Below are 15096 nucleotides of genomic sequence, written 5' to 3' on the forward strand. Positions count from 1 at the left end.
TTTGTGGTATCATTTGCATAACCAGAAACAACAAAACTGATTCACAGATATTTCACACCAACTACTTTACCTTGGGGGCAGTGCCGGTAACACCAAAGAATCCAGAAACTGCTTCTCCATAATCCTCATTGTCCATTTGCACATAAACAAAAACAAACTGCAGACAAAAGAGAGGATTGGCTTTTTGACTCAAGTTATCATCCACCTACCCTTTTGGTATATATCAATCGCCACTTATAATTGCAAGAGGTGATTTTATTTTGTTTATAATTGTTCCAGAAAGAGAGCAAAAATGACCACAGAAAATTTTAAAAATAAAAATTACCTTTCCCTTGAACGACTTAGCCACCTCCCTCAGAGTGGGAAGGTGCTTCTCAGATTCATTTGCCTTGGCAAAAAGAATGAGCTGACAAAGGTTTTTAAAAAGGCCAACTCATTAGTTACTCGCAATAATAAAGGAAAACAAAAAAGAGACGGATGGTCTTTACTTGGTTTTTCACTGAGTTCTCGAAGATCAGTGATGCACCTTCCCTAGTGAAGTTGATCACCAACGGGACTTTATTAGCGGACACAAACTCTGCAATAGCCGTTTTAGTGAAATTTCCATCTGCCAAAAAGAAGTTGATGAGACAGACATAGAGGAAATCTAAGTAGCACAAAAAAAAGAAAAAGAAAGGTAATGTATTTGAGGAGTCTTACCAAAACGGGCAAGTTTCTCATCCTCCTTTTTCAGTAAAACTAAGGCAGGACGCTTGACTTGGGTTTCTATATCAAATAGCTTAGCAATATCAGGGCTTGCAGTTTGGTAAAAACTGAGACCATCTTCCAGTCTGGATGCAGCCGCAAGCTCCTCACTCTCTGACCCCTGAGCAATAGAAATGGCAGAAAAGTATATATCTCTATATAAGTAAAATATTTCACACTTGTCAATCCAGCATCTTAAAACTCTCTGTCACACAATGTAAAAACGCACTAGACAGGAAGATAATAGCAACTGTTCAATATACTGCAAGGGAAATCACTTGTATCTTTTAACATAATAAAAGTAAAGACCATAGCGCTAAACTAATAGTTCTGTTTCTTTTCCCTTTGTGGTTTTCGTAGGTAGAGAAGTCTCAAGGTAAACAACTTGGTTGAGCACATGTTTTACAAACTCTGAGGAAGTCAAAAAAGGAAAGATAAATCCAAGAAGGATAGCACGAAACACTTTGGATTTTAAAGAATACATACCACCAAGGAGTTGAGAAAACCAAGAACAACTTTAGGTTCAGCGGATAAAACACGCTCAGCCTCCTCTTTTGTAGTGATGTTGTGGATGCTAGGACTTGCCTTCTTCTTCAGCCAAGTCACAATTCCATCCCTGCAAAATCAGGACGGTCAAAATGCATATCCACCACACACAAAAAAAAATTCTTATTGAAATTGACCTACGAGAGAATACATCCAAGATCACATGACCCTCTCTCTATTGCACTATCTTCATAATTAACCTTCTTCCCAGGTTCATCGAAAGAAACAATTCTACTAATAATAGACTTACTTAGTCCTTTCGCCTTCGTAGGTCTTGCGCATAACTCCGTCGACAAACAAGAAAACGGTGGGGAAGCCCTGAATCTCGTACTTCTGAGCCAAATCCCCTTCCTCGGTGGCGTCGATCTTAGCGAGCGCAGCAACGCCTTTCAACTCCGTCGCCGCGGCGGCGTACTCGGGGGCCAAAGCCTGACAAGCGCCACACCACGGAGCGTAAAACTCCACCATGGCGAAGCTATTGTTGCGGACGAACTCCGTGAAATTGTCCTTGGTCAAAACAGCGACGTCCTTCTCGTCGACAGTTGGCAACGGCTCCTCTTCCCCCTCGTAGCCTCCGTGATGATACTCGCCGCCTCCTCCTCCTCCTCCTTGCTCCTCGAGATCATCGTAATTCTCGAAGTCACGGTACTGATCGTGTTCCTCGTGGCCGATGTGGCTTTGTTGTTCCTTTGACTCCTCGGCGGCGAGGAAAGCCAATTCTTCGTCGAGATCCGAGACACTGGACGCACGCGAGTTAACGAGAAGAAGGAAAGAGACTAAGAGAAGGAGAGAGATACGGCTTGTAGATGACGACGCCATTGTCGTTGTTGCTTAGCAAGTACCGATCAAAAGTTGGATATGGGATTTTAATTTTTTGGGGGAGGTTTTATAATTTCTTCTTTCAGGAACAAAAANTTGGTCAAAACGGCGACGTCCTTCTCGTCGACAGCAGCAGCAGTTGGCAACGGCTCCTCTTCCCCCTCGTAGCCTCCGTGATGAAACTCGCCGCCTCCTCCTTGCTCCTCGAGATCATCGTAATTCTCGAAGTCGCGGTACTGATCGTGTTCCTCGTGGCCGCCGTGGCTTTGTTGTTCCTTTGACTCCTCGGCGGCGAGGAAAGCCAATTCTTCGTCGAGATCCGAGACACTGGACGCACGCGAGTTAACGAGAAGAAGAAGGAAAGAGACTAAGAGAAGGAGAGAGATACGGCTTGTAGGTGACGACGCCATTGTCGTTGTTGCTAGCAAGTACCGATCAAAAAGTTTTATGGGATTTTAATTTTTTTTTTGGGGGTTTTTATAATTTCTTTCTTCAGAAAAAAAAAAAAAAAAAAAAAAAAAAAAANAAACAAAAAAGGTTTAGTCAAAGAAGGAGGAAGAAGATGAACTGGACTGTAAATAAGAAAGTCACGTGGAAAGAGTGACACGTGGCAACCGTGAGTCATCGTTGACTTTATGAATCCCGTTTTAGATCTAGCCTAGAGAGAGGCGAGGGACGTGCGTGGTAGTAGTGTCTAGGATTCATGCTCCGAGTCGGAGGAGTCGTGCGTAATGCTACGAGAATTTGTATTTTAATGTTGTGTGATCATTTTTATATTCGTGGTCTAGCATATTAACACATGATGATGTTCTTCGATTTTTTTTTATATTTTTTTTTAACAGTGATCACTTTCATCACATGTGTGAAGAAGTCATCGGACTATCTAATCCATCATCCGACTATCCAATCATATCCAATCCATCATCCGACTATATCCAATCCATCACCGGACTATTTATAACGGATCGTTTGATGAATCGGAACTAATCTAACAACAACAGCCCTAGTAGCTTTATACATATACATTGCCATAATTAACTAAAACATAGCATCCGTCGTCCCCGTAGAAATTTTGTGATTTCGAAATATATCGAAACCTTGAGTAGAAAAAAAAAAAAAGAAAGTGGGAAGACCACACACAATTTTATCGAAATATATCGATTTAAAAGTATTTATATTTAATTCTCAGAATTATCTTTTTTTTTTTCCCCTCCAAAATCACTAGTAATTGATAGGTTTTTTTGTTTTTAATGTCGAACATTTCATTAAGAAATAGTCAAGCACAAATACACATGCAAAAGGATGCTGAGAACCCAAATTTTAAAGAAACAACAATGAAAGGCATTCCCCAATAAGAGAGAAAAAAAAGGGATAGATAAGCTGAGTCGATAAGTGTTTGAACCAAAAATTAAAAGCTGAATAGTGGTTTGGTATATGTGAGATCAAAGGTTACGTACCGAGAATTCTTCCATGACTGAATCAATGGAGGAAGCAATAGTCTATATCCAATGACGAGGTGACGTTGAAAGAGGGGCCAAAGCTGTGGTTCTCAACGGTATGAGAAGGTCAACATAAGGTAGGGCAAAGACAAGGGTTCGAGCAATGGTGGTGATGCTCTGGAGCTTGAATTGGTTTGCTAAAGTTGTTGCCGTAGAGTGAGATATGAGCATAAGCAATCTACATCCGTAATCAACACTTCGACAACTTATTTTTCTCGGTTTTAACTTCTTTTTGACTTTGTTTACATACAAACTTATACTATCATCATTAAAATACGATCAACTTCAATAATAAACTAACAACATTAGCTAGGTTCCCATGACTGTAAATGAAACATCATTAATCGACGACGAAGCACCAGTGTCGTCGAATGAACTTTTTCTTATGTAGGGATCAACGGAATAATAAGCTGTGAACGGTTTAGGCTGAGGAATTGCTGCTTCACTTCCAAGCATCACCACAACTGATGCGAATTTTCTACGAATTGCTCATTAATGGGAATGGATTAACTTACTTTCTCAACAGACATTCAAATGTAGAAATGATGTAAAACAAGTGACACTAACCAAAAAAGATAAGAACTGAGGCTTAAATTTTCCAAGTACTCATAGATCAATAGATGCTCTTCTGCGTCAAACCAATGCAGTGTCTTGGATTTAGCATATATAGTAGTTTACGTTGTAAAAAGAAAAAAACAACAACAAATGCAGAAATAACAAAACCAGATCAAGAGCAAGCATCATGCAATTATAAAACAACAACAAAAGAGGTTCAGTTCAGTTTTCCATCTATAAGTTAGCGCCAATAGTGATCGATCTGGAAATTTGTCTTTACTTGTGGTTATGAGTTATGACAATAAACTTGTATATCAACAACAGATATTAAAAGGGTCGACGACAATAAAGTTATGATTTGGCAACATTTTTGGCAAGATCATGTGAAGAGCACTAAAAGGCCTTCAACGGGAACCCTTCTTCAATACCTCTCTCCATTATCGCTTTCTGTTCCAACAACAAAATATTATCGCATTTTTGAGTGATTTCTTCCATCTTTGATTCACTCAAAAGACAGTTGAACAAAACTGGACTAAACCTATGCTTTTAACTAAGGGTAATCAACGAAACAAGCTCTACCTGGATTACTTCAGTGATCATCCCAGGTCCTTCCTTAAACCTTTTCTCCTTCCACTGAATCTCCTCAGGTTTGTTACAAGCCAATGCTTCCAATGAACCAACTGGTACTTTAATCGTTCCTACATGCTGCAAAATCCTCAGACTACCTGAATCCAAAAGAGTTATTGGGATGTTAAAATATACAAACACCACACAACATATAAAAAAAGTGTTGGGCCAAAACGTGTATGCGAGAAAATACAAAACAAATTTTGGATATCAAAACATCTACTTGTAATGAAGGCTTCTTCCCAAAGCTCACGGTCAGACCACGAGGGTGCTCTCTCGCGGTATGGAATCCCCTTGCTTAAACACACTCTGTCAAGAAAAAGCATTGGTCAGGCCATAAACAGAGACTACTCTAATCAACACACTCTTTATAAAATTTCTTACTCGATGACAAGGTCTCTTATAACTCCTGGAAGCACACCATCAGTTATAGGCGCGGTCTGCACTTCAAACTCGCTCAAACTACCGCCGTAGAGATTCTCAGATGACTTCTTCACCTAGAATGAGATCCAACGGTAAATCATACAGTGGCAAACAAACAAAAAATTCAAACTTCTAAAATGCACGTAGAAGGTTCTTGTTTTCACAATTGTGATACTCATTTAAACAGAGACAAATAAACATCATATAATCACATTGGTGCTTGAACAAAAATATCAAGGGGAACAAAATTTGTTAGTACCCTGCGGCAAACAACGAAGAAGTTGGTGACGCAGCCCTCAAGCAAATGATCACCATCGTTTGACAAAAGAAGTTCAGTGGTCGAAAGAGGTCTAAACTTCTCCAGAGGCTTCCTCAGCCTGCCTAAATCACAAATCACATACCGAAATTACGAAAGAAGAAACAACAACAAAAAATTCGGAGTAATCCAACACAAGCTAAAAATAAAAAAACCCCTGAGCTATCAAGAATCGTGTTAAAATGAGCAACAAGCACACAATACCTAACCCAGTCTGAGTATTTAGCAGCAGCAACATCTCGACCACGACCAACCAAAGCCAAACTCGCCGCGTTTTCTCCAACACCTGAAGAGTATGCACCAATATGCAACGAAACATGGAGTAAATCCAGAACCTTTCTCTCCTCATCATCACAATTGTTCCCATCATCATCTTCTAACCTATTCAATGTCTCCACATTACCAGTGACAAGAACAGTTACCGCTAATTCTTCTCCATAACTACTTCTCCCACTTTCCTTGACCACAACGGACTTCAGGGCCTCGCTCATCGAACCATTGACTAGATCGTAAATACACGAATAAGGAACTGGTTGATGATGATGATGATTCATCCAAAACCGCGGTGATGAGGAGGAGGCCCCAGAAGAACTGAACAAAAGATCCGGCTTTGAATTCAAAAGGATATGAATCGAGTTAGAGAGTCTCTTCATATGTCTCTCCCAGAACAAGAAACTAGTTCCATTGTTAATCGTTCTCGTCGTTGTATACGCACCTGTAGATATTTCTCAATAAACCTAAAACTAATCAAAAACAAAAATTCAAACTTTCACAGTCTTGATTGCGTACCTGTGTGCGATTCAAGGAAGGTAGTGACTGGGGGAGCCTCCAAAACGACACCGTTATGGTAGAGAAATCTGCAATTCGACATCTTTTGCTTTGCTTCTCTCCTCTACCTTGTGAAAAAGAGAAGGTTTTTAAATGGGGAAAGACTCCTAAAACGACGCCGTTTAGTTTAGTATATGAATTAGGGTTTAAGCTTTTTTTTTTCCGATCTCTCTGATTCTCAAAGTCTTCTCTTTTCTCTGCTGACGATCCTAGTTTAGAGAAGCCAAAAAAAAGATGAGATCTTTATTGGTTTTTAGAAAAATCTCTTCACGGCTTCGTCTTCGTTTCTTAAGAAACAGTAAACCCTTTTGTTCACTGTCTCAGTTTCCCAAAGAATCTGAGAATCCAAGTCAAGAAGAGCAGAGACTAGTTTACGGATCCACTCCAGTTACCTCCGAAGCGAGTCTTTCTGCTGCTAAGCCTGAACTGAAGGACGATGCATCTGTAATCGGAGTTCTTCTCAATCGCAGAAACAACCCAGAATCTGCTCTTCAGTTCTACTATTGGGCTAGACCCTGGCGTGGAAGCTTTGAAGATGGTGACCTCTTCTGGCTACTCATTCATATTCTGGTTAGTTCTCCTGATACCTACGGACGCGCAAGCGATTTGCTCATACGGTACGTTTCCACGAGCAATCCAACGCCAATGCCAAGTGTTTCGTTCAGTAGTTTGGTGGATTCCGCGAAATTATTTGGCTTTGAAGTGAATTCACGAGCTTTTAATTACTTGTTGAATGCTTATTCCAAGAAGAGGCAAACGGATTATGCGGTGGATATACTCAATCAGATGTTAGAACTAGGTGTGATTCCCTTTGTTCCATATGTGAATAGGACCTTGAGTGCTTTAGTTCAAAGGAATTCGATAGCTGAAGCTAAGGAACTCTATAGTAGAATGGTTGCCATTGGTGTTGACGGTGATAATTGCACAACGCAATTGTTAATGCGAGCTAGTTTGAGAGAAGAGAAGCCTGAGGAAGCTTTGGAGGCTTTTAGTAGAGCTATCGAGAGAGGAGCAGAACCGGATGATTTACTGTATAGTCTTGCTGTTCAGGCTTGTTGCAAGACGCTCAATTTGGATATGGCTAAGAGTTTATTGAGGGAGATGAAGGAGAAAACGTTGTGTGTCCCTTCGCAGCAAACGTATACTTCTGTGATTGTGGCTTCCGTGAAGCAAGGTAACATGAAGGAGGCAGTTAGAATTAAGGATGAGATGGTGAGTGATGGGATACCGATGAATGTAGTTGCTGCAACGAGTCTGATCACGGGGTACTGCAAGATCAATGACTCGTGTAGTGCTTTGGAATTGTTTCATCAGATGGAAAAGGAAGGCCCCTCTCCAAACATGGTTACGTTTTCGGTTCTGATAGAGTGGTGTAGTAAGAACGGGGAAATGGAAAAGGCGGTTGAGTTTTACAAGAAAATGGAAGGTCTAGGTCTTACTCCTTCTGTCTTTCATGTCCACGCGATAATCCATGGGTGTTTGAAAGGCCAGAAAGAGGAAGAGGCACTGAAACTCTTTGACGAGTCTTTTGAAACCGGTCTTGCAAATGTGTTCATATGTAACAGTATATTATCTTGGTTATGCAAGCAAGGTAAGATAGACAAAGCCACAGAGTTATTGAGGAAGATGGAAACTAGAGGTCTTGAACCAGATGTAGTTTCTTACAATAACGTGATGCTTGCCCATTGCAGAAAAAAAGACATGGACTTGGCTCGTACTGTTTTTTCGAATGTGCTGGAAAAGGGTCTAAAGCCGAATAACTACACGTATTCCATTCTGATTGATGGATGTTTCAAGAATCATGATGAAGAGAACGCTTTGGAAGTCATCAATCAAATGACTTCTTCCAGTAATGAAGTCAACGGGGTCGTATGCCAAACAATTATCAATGGCTTATGCAAAGTTGGTCAGACATCCAAAGCAAGAGAAGTGTTGGCAAATATGATCAAAGAAAAACGGTTTTGTGTTAGTTGCATGAGTTACAACAGCATTATAGATGGATTAATCAAAGAGGGTGAAATGGATTCTGCGGTTGCAGCTTACAAGGAGATGTGTGGCAATGGTGTATCTCCAGACGTCGTAACTTATACCACCTTGATGAATGGGTTATGCAAAAATAACAGAATGGATCAAGCATTGGAANAACTTATACCAGCTTGATGAATGGTTTATGCAAAAATAACAGAATGGATCAAGCATTGGAAATGAGAGACGAAATGAAGAACAAAGGTGTTAAACTCGATATTACAGCTTATGGTGCTCTTATCGATGGGTTCTGCAAAAAGAGTAACATGGAAGGCGCATCTGCTCTGTTCTCTGAACTCATTGAAGAAGGATTGCGACCAAGCCAACCTGTTTACAACAGCTTGATATCTGGATATCGTAACCTGGGGAACATGGCAGCTGCGCTTGATCTGTACAAGAAAATGTTGAAAGACGGTCTACGATGTGATCTTGGTACATATACAACACTGATTGATGGATTGTTGAAAGAAAGAGATTTGATCCTCGCCTCTGATTTGTACACAGAAATGCAGGCGGTGGGTATTGTCCCTGATGAAATCATGTACACAGTCATTGTAAACGGTCTTAGCAAGAAGGGACAGTTTGTGAAAGTGGTTAAGATGTTTGAGGAGATGAAGAAGAAAAATGTGACTCCTAATGTTCTTATCTACAACACGGTGATTGCAGGACATTACAGAGAAGGAAATCTCGATGAGGCTTTTAAACTTCACGATGAGATGCTTGACAAGGGTATTCTACCCGATGGTGCTACATTTGATATTCTAGTTAGTGGGAAAGTCGGAAAATTTCAACCTACTCGTGCAGCAAGTTTGTAGTCTGGCGAAACCGTGCCACGTTATTGACGATGAGTTAGAGTTAGCTTTGGCTTTCCGTGAGACCTGTTTAATCTGACTACTTAAGGTGTGCACTATTTCAATCTGCACGGTTTTAGTATGGATGTTATTCATGAAAGAGGGAGACTTTTAAACACTTAATGTAAAGAAACTAAAGAAGAGCCTTCTGTTTTAGTCAATTTTATAAATCATTGACGTATTTTAAACGAGAGGAAGTGACACTGTTCTTTCTTATACTGAGCTTCTTTATCTCGTCATGTAAACGAGTTGCAGATTTTTTTGAAGGTCTTCTGAAGCATCTAATAGGTTGGCGAGTGATGAAAAACCAGTTCACTGAGTAAGGCTGCTCGATGTGAACTGGAACAGGAAAACGCGTAGCCTTCTACCAGATTCAAAACCCAGAAAGGATCGACCTGCAACTGACACCACAAGTATAGGAGGAGATGAGTGAGAATATAGACAATGCTAAGCCTGCGAGGTTATAGTATTAAAACCGTTTAAGTTACAAGATTCGGATAGTCTTTCTATTTGTTTGTCTCTTGCCTGCTTCTGAGATCAGCTTTTCTCATAAAAGATAGTTTTGGGGTTTTCAATCTATAGCTTGGTGACTTAGTCCCCTATAAGATTGAGCAAACCGTAGCAGATTAAATTAATATCAAAAGCTTGATTGTACGTGTATTGCGAAATAAATTATAATACGAAATAGTCACGATCTTTTTTTGAATAAAGTTCATCTTGTCAAGAAAAACAACATCACTAGAAATATCTTTTTCATATTTTGACTATGTGCAAATTCTTCTTGATGATAATAACCAAGTTTGGTATATAATTTCACTTGAAGTTAGAGAACAAACACTTCCAATATTTCTCACTCATTAAGGAAAGAATCAAATTTATGGTCGATATACAATAATGAGATAGAGAAAAATATATATATTATAGTTAAAAGAGTGTAGTAGATGGATCGATCCTATGGATCAAAACAAGTGGACATGGAGGAAGAGGAAGTGGTCATGCTGATAAAAGGGAATCCTGATGATGCTGCAACTGTCTTCAAAGGTTTCATGGTCGCCGTCGTCATGGGTAAATATATCGATGGTTGCTTACCGAACAAACCCATCGTGGACCAATTGATACCCTTGTAGTTATCGCCCGTTGTCAACTTCATATTTTCAGATGACGACGAAATTCCAAGACTTAGTTCAAGATCATTGTGAGCATTCCCTAAAAAAAACAACGTTAATGGATAAGTTGAAGATCGATGTTGATAACTAACTAGTAGCGTAAAGAGAGGATGCTAAAATTTTGATGAAAAAGGTTAGCTAGCTAGCTACGGTGTTTTTTGCTTTATCAAATCAAAAATAAATGTGAAATTTATGGTAGTGAATATTGGTAATTTTCACTTAAATTTATCAACCAGTCGTATAGTAAACATATATATTTACATTGTTACCAACATTTATCAATTACCTTTAATATGGGCACCAAACTTCATGGCTCCTTCTCCCTTTCCCAACTCATTGTACTTTATTGCTGCTGCATCCCATCCTCTGTGATTTGTTTAGATAACAATTTTTAAGTTACTCACGACATTACACTAACTCTTGTTTCATTTTTTAGGTAAATAATGGTGTTTATCTGTGAAAAAGAAACCAAACTCTTAAAACGGACTATATATATGGTTTTAACTTTCAAGTTTGAAAAAAAAAAAAAAAAACTTTCAAGTTTGCACATAAGAAGGTTAAAAAAAATCGAAACAAAAGTAACTTTGGCTTGGTATTAGTTTGACTGTTTGAGGGGGATAATTAATAAGTAAAAGTTTTTGAAAATTACCAAGGAATTCGAAAAATAAATTTGGGTAGAAAAAATGTGTTCCTTCTCGAGGTTTTTTATTTTATTTTAGTTTGGAGTCATTGTATATATGTGGACTATTTATTTTTTTCTGTATAATTATTGTATTTTAAGTAATTTTAATTAAGAATCATATTTAAACCAAACAAATATTAATATGGTCATATGTGATTGAATTGAATAAAAAAATATTCTTTCTTTTAAATTCTCTTTCAGTATATATAAATAAATATTCTTAGGTTTGTTGTAACTTTTCTAAGCAAGTTTGAATATATGAAGAAGGACAACATTAATTTTTCTCCAAAAAGTGAAAGTTAGGCTTTGAATGGTGAAGCACTAGATGAATTGATAGAATAAATATAATAAATTCAATAATGTATATAGGTGAAGTGAAATGTATTTTGCATGATGTAGATTGTAAATAGTAGAATTAGGCCATATATACCAGAAAGTATGAATATTTCAACCATATATTTTACTCATGTACTCAGACAACTATCACTACTTTAAACTTGTTAAGGATCGATATCATTTCCCATAAGTAAGATTACGTGTGTAACGAAATATCAAGAACTCAGATTAAAGAGAGTATAAAATGGTACCTGTTTTGAAAGAGATGAATCTGATCATGAGTTTTGAACTGGGTGCATTTCTGAAGAGCCAAGCCTTTGTATTTGGAACTTCCTCTTCCGAAACTCGCACTCTCTCGCCTAAGTGTTTGCACGAACTCCACCTTATTTAAATTCTTCATCTACACGTCATTTATAGATTAGTTAGTTCCATACGTATTTCGAATAAAAATACATAGAAATAACCCATCTTCATAAAGTATTAATTATGATTTAACCTTATCGATGTCATGCCTATAATCATCCACGACAAAATTGATGTCTGCATCGAGACCACGGAATTTGATAGCAGCTCGGTCGTACGCCCTGGTATATATTATATGTTCACTTATTAATAAGTCAAATTCATATTTCTTTATTGTCTTCAATAAACTCTAATGTGTATATGTTGACAAAATTACACTAATTAAAATGACGAATAAAGTAACGAAATTAATTAAGTCTATTGTATATAGAGTTTTTTACCTTGCTGCTGCGTAGGCAGTATCAAATCCGCCTGTTACAACGAAAAAAATAAGTGAAAGGAAAAAAAGTTAGATCATCAGCAAAATGTGTTCAATCAATGAATCAAACGTGAAAGACAGAGAAGTAACAAACAAACATATGTCATGAGCTGTAATAATCGTCTATTATGTTTTGTCTTTTACAGAATAAAAAAGATAAATCTCTTAAAGAAGAAAAAAATAGGTAGTTGACAAAAAAGGAAAAAAAAAAACTTTTTTAGCGGTACTTGTTAACAGACTTTGTCAGACCAAATCTACAAATCAAATTTATCACAAAAATATGATAGATTCATCATTTTTTATGACTATAAATAGACATACACACACGTAATTAAAAAAAAAGTAGTCACGACCCAATAATTAAACAAAATTTCTGATCTATACTTACCCAAATAAACTTGCTTTCCACAATCCCTACAAATTCATCAAATCCCAAAACCAAAATTAGAGATAAATATAGCAATAATAATGAAAATAAACAAAATTTAATTTTTATTGTTTACCAAATATGAGATTCCCAACGACCGGTGCGACGGTAAAAAGTGACGCCACGATATTGGGAGCTTCGAGACCTTGGTCCTCTTCTGCTCTTCTTCAACACTTTTTGTGTATTCCTTTGTAAAGCGGACAGATTCAACCAGTGACTGTCCTCGACTGTGAATTCAATACTCCGACGAGCATCAGCCACCGGAAAGAGATCTCCTGTTTCTTTAGGAGGAGGAGGAGGGGGAGTGACGTCATCGTCACGTTTGAGAATTCCAAAAGTGATGAAAGCATCTCCGGCTGCAGAATCTGTGGTGGATGAGTTGGAGGAGGAGAAGTTAGATTCTTCTTCACCGGTGGTTGAGATCATGAATGGTACTTTACGATCTTGATTCTCGTCATAGGAAGAAAAGATTTTAAGGTTAAGATCCAACATGATCGAGTCTTAGTAGCAACAAACAGCGTCCTTCTTTTTTTTTTTCCGGCGAGAAGAGAGATAGAGAGGGAGAGAGAGAGAGGATAAGTGGCAAAATGAGAGAGAGAGAGAGAGAGAGACTTCTAAAAGAGGGAAGAAAAAAGAACGTGGGACGTGTTCATTGTGAAGGTTGCATTGGATACACTTGCCCTTTATTTGCCTTTTTCAACTTTTTTTTTTAATTTTGTAAAAATCAATTGTCTATTGAGTTTTAAAATTATATAATTGTACTTGCCTTGACGATGTATCGAATAAATATTATTTTGTCCTACATATTAGTTTTATTTTGGTTAATTAAATATGGGAGCCGTAGAGAGGGTTGTACGATGAGTTTTACTTACACTTTTGATGTCGTCGTAAACTCAACGCGCTACGATGTAAAAAAACAAAAATAATCTGTTGAATGAACTCGACCTAATTTCAAAATCATAATAATGATAATAAATAATGCCATCAAATAGGTGAGAAAGTTAAAAGAGAGTAGTAAAAACATAAAGATGCGTAATTACGTATATACAGTACTATCTTTCTAGCTTTCTACCAGGTAAAAGACCTCGTGGTGCTTGATTGTATTTATCTAATTTTTACATCTTTTGATCGAGTCATCAACAAGTTTAAGAAAATTGATAACATCAGCAAGAGTTTAAGAAAACATTTTAAATGTTGTTTCTAATAATAATTAAACCAAAAGTCAAACCTTAAAGAACATATTTTATTCTGATTGGTTAAGAGTAGTTTCTATGCTCTTCTGAACAAAAAAATATCCAACCATTATAATTTATAGTTTAATTGCCAAAGACATTGTTAATGCATGCTCGAATGTAGTATTGTCTATATACATAAGATTGTAATTTTCTTATTAATTGACAAGTGTACGTTATTAAAGACGATATATAGGTAGAGTCGAGAAACAAAAAAAATATCAATGAAAATAAGATAGCTCTGTCAATTATAAAGAAATTAAAAAAAAAAAGTCAATATCTGAAATTTTCAACATCCTAGTAGCAATATTGAGAATTAACAAATCTTAACAATTGTACAATTTTCATTAATTACTAACATAATTGGACAGCTATAACAAGTATTGATGATACTATGTTTGTTATAATGTTATAGATATCTTTGGTAGTCGGTAATAGAGTTTTGAGTTTGACGACAACATTTTGAGGAATCATGATGAATTGTGCGGTTGTTGTTCCACCTTTTTGTGTAGTGTAGTGTTTTTTTTTTTTTTTTTTTTTTTTTTTTTTTTTTATCTGATGTTGACAAATGATATCATCTTCTTCTTCCTCTTTTTTGGTTTAGTCGGTCAAATAAATGGTATAAGAAGATTCGGGTCACGTGGTNTTTTTTTCTTTCTTCCATAACTAAAAGATCTCTATACATGATTGGACCTGAATTTGGAAAAAAATGTAAACTAATGATGAGGCGGAAGAGTAGATCGATGGGTATACAATATGACTATTGACTAACATCAAAAAAATCATTTTCTATATAACTACATCTGAAATTTTCTAACATGTTGGTGTTATAAGTGAAATACTAGTATTTGTGTTTAAGAATGTTTTATTACAAAAGAATATATGAACCGCAATTCATCAACATTAGTTTCTTGCTAATCTTTTTGATACAAGAAGAATAAAAAAGTTTCTTTCTAATAATAAATTATCATTTGGCATATATATAGCGACAACAATTATTGATAGGTCCCTCGTGTGATTCCAAACGTGCCAAGATATTAAAACAATCTAACGGTCAGGGATTTTTTTGGTATACTTAGATATCTTCAACGTGTGAAATGAAATCACATGTGAATTTTGTTTCTCCGTGCGTCGTCATTTAACGGAATTAGGACAATCCTTTATCTTTTTTTTTAGTCTGTCGGCCTCTCTAAGTTTTCGTAATCTTTCATTTAAATGGAAAAAGGGTTGTCCTTGGGG

At 37.1% G+C, this 15096-nt stretch overlaps 4 protein-coding genes across 6 annotated transcripts in view; 1 reads left to right on the forward strand and 3 right to left on the reverse strand.

The window, feature by feature from the left end:
• The window catches only part of LOC104791774 (protein disulfide isomerase-like 1-3), a 4960-nt gene extending 2388 nt beyond the window's left edge, over positions 1-2572 (reverse strand). Inside the window, exons 1-7 of one of the 2 annotated variants that reach the window (XM_010517741.2) lie at positions 2347-2572; positions 1541-1966; positions 1231-1360; positions 700-865; positions 489-607; positions 326-406; positions 71-157 (exon numbers count right to left, since the gene is read on the reverse strand). In XM_010517741.2, coding sequence (XP_010516043.1) covers positions 71-157; positions 326-406; positions 489-607; positions 700-865; positions 1231-1360; positions 1541-1966; positions 2347-2519 — 1182 coding nt within the window. In that variant the 5' untranslated portion in view covers positions 2520-2572. Of the gene's footprint in view, positions 1-70; positions 158-325; positions 407-488; positions 608-699; positions 866-1230; positions 1361-1540; positions 2199-2346 lie in introns of those variants that run through there. The other variant, XM_010517740.1, reaches the window with a different exon arrangement.
• On the reverse strand, positions 4380-6429 carry LOC104791775. Of its 2 annotated transcripts, XM_010517742.2 has the most exons (7): positions 6319-6429; positions 5734-6244; positions 5473-5590; positions 5175-5287; positions 5014-5099; positions 4743-4888; positions 4380-4610 (listed from the first exon to the last, which is right to left on the reverse strand). In XM_010517742.2, exons 1-7 carry the CDS (start codon positions 6398-6400, stop codon positions 4557-4559), a joined length of 1110 nt encoding a protein of 369 aa, XP_010516044.1. In that variant the 5' UTR covers positions 6401-6429; the 3' UTR covers positions 4380-4556. The 2 variants fall into 2 exon arrangements, with proteins under 2 accessions (XP_010516044.1, XP_010516045.1); XM_010517743.2 differs by lacking the exon at positions 4380-4610 and having other exon boundaries at positions 4793-4884.
• LOC104791776 (pentatricopeptide repeat-containing protein At3g54980, mitochondrial) lies at positions 6508-9389 on the forward strand. Its single transcript, XM_010517745.1, has 2 exons — positions 6508-8462; positions 8513-9389. Exons 1-2 carry the CDS (start codon positions 6592-6594, stop codon positions 9195-9197), a joined length of 2556 nt encoding a protein of 851 aa, XP_010516047.1. The 5' UTR covers positions 6508-6591; the 3' UTR covers positions 9198-9389.
• On the reverse strand, positions 10057-13287 carry LOC104791777 (AP2-like ethylene-responsive transcription factor SMZ). The gene is made up of 7 exons (XM_010517747.2): positions 12702-13287; positions 12587-12612; positions 12161-12191; positions 11914-12001; positions 11669-11817; positions 10686-10765; positions 10057-10439 (listed from the first exon to the last, which is right to left on the reverse strand). The coding sequence occupies exons 1-7, from the start codon at positions 13115-13117 to the stop codon at positions 10186-10188; spliced, it is 1044 nt and encodes a 347-aa protein (XP_010516049.1). The 5' UTR covers positions 13118-13287; the 3' UTR covers positions 10057-10185.

Source organism: Camelina sativa, chromosome 6, assembly GCF_000633955.1.
Source record: "Camelina sativa cultivar DH55 chromosome 6, Cs, whole genome shotgun sequence".
Taxonomy (NCBI): domain Eukaryota; kingdom Viridiplantae; phylum Streptophyta; class Magnoliopsida; order Brassicales; family Brassicaceae; genus Camelina; species Camelina sativa.